General features: G+C 32.6%; 1 protein-coding gene across 1 annotated transcript; it reads left to right on the top strand.

The window, feature by feature from the left end:
- LOC107641470 (NAC domain-containing protein 40-like) lies at window positions 2,113–4,120 on the top strand. The gene is made up of 4 exons (XM_016344961.2): window positions 2,113–2,591; window positions 2,680–2,933; window positions 3,239–3,640; window positions 3,745–4,120. Exons 1-4 carry the CDS (start codon window positions 2,399–2,401, stop codon window positions 3,814–3,816), a joined length of 921 nt encoding a protein of 306 aa, XP_016200447.1. The 5' UTR covers window positions 2,113–2,398; the 3' UTR covers window positions 3,817–4,120.

Raw genomic sequence — 4,390 nt, 5'->3', positions numbered from 1 at the left:
TATTGTATAAGTTCTTTGTCTATATCATAAATGAAACAAAACAAACCAATGTTCATAACTAGTTCATAACTCTCTCTGATTAGTATTAATAGACATAGAAAATTTTCAATTGGAGGAAAGGAAGAAGTTTACTTAAAAAAATTATACGTTATACGGTTGGTTTCTACATTTTTAGTGAATTGTAAATTGGTCCTTATAATTTAAAAGTTTGTAATTGGGTCTCTGAAGAAATTTATAATTAAGTTCTTTGTCTATATCATAAATGAAACAAAACAAACCAATGTTCATAACTAGTTCATAACTCTCTCTGATTAGTATTAATAGACATAGAAAATTTTCAATTGGAGGAAAGGAAGAAGTTTACTTAAAAAAAAGTTAAATTATACGGTTGGTTTCTACATTTTTAGTGAATTGTAAATTGGTCCTTATAATTTAAAAGTTTGTAATTGGGTCTCTGAAGAGAATTAAAATTTATAATTAGTCTCTCGCTGTTCAAAAAGTGTTAATTTAACTGAATATTATTAGAATATGCTGAAAATATTCTGTTAAAATAGAAAATATATTGAGAATATTCTGTTAAATCAAATATTTTTTAAACGAAGGGACTAAATTACACATTTTAATTATTTTTAGGGATCAAATTACAAATTTTAAAAGTGTAAGGTACAATTTACAATTTCACTGAAAGTGTAGAGATCAACTGTATAATTTAACTAAAAGAAAACGACCATGTTAATTAATTGACTTTTTAAAGTAATATAAAATAACGATTCAATTAAGATATCAAGTTTGATAAAATAAAATCCGTGCAACTAAATATCCGTTAAAAATTATCCAAAATCAAATCCAAGTATGTTAACTGCACCTCCAATTAAATTGAAATGAATAAGCTAAGATATTCTAGTATTATTCCTAAGTTCTACTTGTTTTTTGCTTAAAGTTTTTGTGTGCATGGAAAGTTACGTAAAAAGTTTGTATTATTGGTCAGTGAAGAGAAATGCATTATTATTATAAAAAAAAAATATTCACTGTTAAGTGGTCATCCACACATGCACTCAAACTAACATAATGCAGTGCTACAAATTAAACATCATAATGGTAAAATAGTATCCATTTTCTAATGCAATAAATTGATAAAGTAGGAGAGATACCAGCAGAATCTGCAATCTAATGTGCGAAAGAACAATTGATAACAAGTGGAAGAGGATGAAAGAGAACGAGAGTGAAAGAAAAGAACATGAATTTTGAATTATTCATCATAAAAGAATCACTTACCTTATCAGTATTTTATGTACAACGATTAAATAGTTAGATAAAATAACAAACCAACTAGAAACTAGGTTAGCTCACTCTAAGAAAAAAAAAGCCTGCTGCTACATTTTCTTTTTATCGCGCTTTAAAAGTGTGGTCAAAAGAGGATCAACGGCCACACTTTTATAAGAGCGAGATTGATTAGAGATTTGGTTATATTTTTCCGTGTCATGTTTTAAAAGTGTGGCCGAAAGAGGTCAATCGCTACGCTTTTATGAGGAGGACGATTAATTAGTGATTTGATCACACTTTTTTTGTCACACTTAAATAACGTGACTATAAAGAAAAACAGGTACACTTTTGAAGCGTGACTAATTTGTTTCCTTACTGTCACATTTTTAAAACGTGCCCATATCCTTTAATTATTTGGCACTCTAAAAAAAGCGTAGCAATAGAGAGTTTCTTAACTCTAGGCATAACAAATTAAACATAACAAATCATTAACAAAATGTACAGGAGCTGAATGAATTTGAATTTTATTCATGTTCATGCTTATCATATTCTATTACAATAATGAGCAACATTTTAAGTCAAAATTGTGTGTATTTATGAGAACTGAAAACAAGAAAGAAGAAGCAAATATTATACTAGATAATTTATGAAAGAGATTTTTTTGTGTGACTCAGTTATAAAAGAGATGATCATCTTTTTCTTTACTATATATTAACTATTAACATGTTATTTTATTGATAAAAATTTGACTAAAATATAATGTATTTGAAATTCTATAAAAAGATAAAAAATAAGTTCCAAGATGATGCTAACAAGACAAATTTAGATGGATTAAGATAAGGAAATAAAAAAAAAATGGGATGCTGAAGTTAAGGAAACAGTAGGAGAGGTGTGAGAGTGAGGATGAATATAAAAGCGGAAGCACGGACTAGTTGCCATCGAAGTGTACATGCTAATGACACGTTAAAAGAAAAATAATGGCATCAAACATGCTTGGTTCCCTCGCCGACCCTGTTTCACTGAAAGTCCAAAGGCCTAAATTGCCATACTAAATTGTTGTCACTCACCAACAAACAAAGAACAGAACAACATAACCCTCTCTAACACCAAACCCTTTTACTTTCACCTTAAAATCATGGTGGATAGGGATTCAAGTGAAGCACACATGTCAATAGCCGCTTCTTCCATGTTCCCTGGCTTCAGGTTCTGTCCCACGGACGGTGAATTAATCTCTTATTACCTCAGAAAAAAATTGGACGGTGACGAGGACAGTGTTCAGATTATTTCGGAGCTTGAGCTTTGCACCTTTGAGCCTTGGGATTTGCCTGGTCAGCTTTATTCTTTCTTTTTTGAATGATGTTGTTGCTTTGTTTCTTGAGCCACATAAATATTTATTATAAAAATGTTTGAAAACAGAAAAATCGTTCATTAAATCAAATGATGAGTGGTTTTTCTTCTCGCGACGGTGGAGAAGGTATCCCAATGGTTCACAGAATAAAAGGGCAACTAAAAGTGGTTATTGGAAGGTCACAGGAAATGAGCGACAGATAGAGTCTGGTCAGAATGTGATTGGTACCAAACGTACTTTGGTATTCCATGTCGGTCGAGCTCCCAAAGGCGAAAGAACTGAATGGATTATTCATGAATACTGTATCAATGACAAATTTCAGGTTAATTGATTCACATATTCTCCTTCCACTGATTGTGTAAGAGAGTACATGTATTATCAAGATTTAAACTAAGTCAAAATCTATTTAGGTAGCTTTGAATTAGTTCGTTAGAGTGAATCTTGGTTTAATTCTTGGGAGTACATAGCACTTTGCATGTGTCAATTCTCCTTATAACTAGCTTTGTTCATTCTTGGGAGTACATAGCATTTAGCATATATTTTCATAAAAACAATACCTTTACATGGCATAAATATGATATTTATGTAAGTCCAGTAACTAGTAAGTAACACTTTGTGTCGAATCAGGATTCTTTGGTGGTTTGTCGGCTCAAGAGGAACACAAAATTTCGTGCAAATGATGATTCTAACAGAACTTCACGCGAGAGTGGTTGTGGAGTCTCAGAAGGGGTTACAGTTCAAATGAGCACTTGTGTGCCTATTCAAGATAAAGAGGTTGGGTGTAGTTCCAAGAGGAGTAACAATAGTAATAGTTCTCCTTCTATTACTGTCCAAATTAAATCCAGTGATAGAGTTGCCAATGAAGACAATCCCAAAGCTTCTTCCAATGAATCCAGTGATAGAGTTGCCAATGAAGCCAATCCCAAAGATAGAGTTGCCAATGAAGCCAATCCCAAAGCTTCTTCCAATGAATCCAGTGATAGAGTTGCCAACGAAGCCAATCCCAAAGCTTCTTCCAATCACTCTAAGGTAACTTGAACAATTGCATGAGGAAAACAGAGAAATTACTTTATATGTTGTGATGTGTGGTTAAAAAGTGTGATGGAATTGAATGAGATTGTGATAACATGCAGGTGGATGAAGTGGATTATTATGCAGAGATCAACTTAGATGATATCATCAACTTAGATGAACCAGCACTCTAACGGCCATAGCCCATAGCCCACCACAAGGGACAGCAAATAGAGAATCAACAACCATCAAACAAAATAAACACTTTCCTGCCATACCGTTTGGTGCTCTTCACTTTCTTTGTTTTCACTTTACTAGCTCCTAAGGTTTTTCCTTATCGGGAGGTCTCAAACTGCTGTATAATATTCTCCAGACTCGAGTTTAATTATGATTATTAGTTAATTAGTGTTAGTTACATTGTATACAAAGTTACAAAGAGATATGTACTCTTCATAGCGAAATAGTAAGGACAAGGATTATATTATTCATTACCTTACCAATGTTGAATGCATGGACATCATCACTAATATTAACTAGCTAAAAATATATGATTAAGCAAGCTAAAGCAATTGACTAGCACCTTCCTTATCAAACATGAAGATGTAGGCAATGACATGTGGCTGATGCTGCGAGGAGGATATGGCCGCATGGTCATGGGTACGTCGTTAAATGTAGATTTGGCTCTTAGTTATATATGGGAAATTGCACCATCTCCACTATTACGCGTTTATTTTTGAAGGTTAGTACTTGTCCACAATCACAGATAAC

This window comes from Arachis ipaensis, chromosome B05 (assembly GCF_000816755.2).
Source record: "Arachis ipaensis cultivar K30076 chromosome B05, Araip1.1, whole genome shotgun sequence".
Lineage (NCBI taxonomy): Eukaryota > Viridiplantae > Streptophyta > Magnoliopsida > Fabales > Fabaceae > Arachis > Arachis ipaensis.
The sequence above is the reverse complement of the archived record's forward strand: the minus strand, read 5'-3'. Positions and strand labels throughout refer to the sequence as shown.

Bases quoted from the DNA above. Each gene is read 5' to 3' on its own strand.
- LOC107641470 (XM_016344961.2), top strand. From the start codon at position 2,399: ATGGTGGATAGGGATTCAAGTGAAGCACACATGTCAATAGCCGCTTCT. The intron at 2,592-2,679 runs GTCAGCTTTATT...GTTTGAAAACAG, and splicing joins TGAGCCTTGGGATTTGCCTG to AAAAATCGTTCATTAAATCA. The intron at 2,934-3,238 runs GTTAATTGATTC...GTGTCGAATCAG, and splicing joins GTATCAATGACAAATTTCAG to GATTCTTTGGTGGTTTGTCG.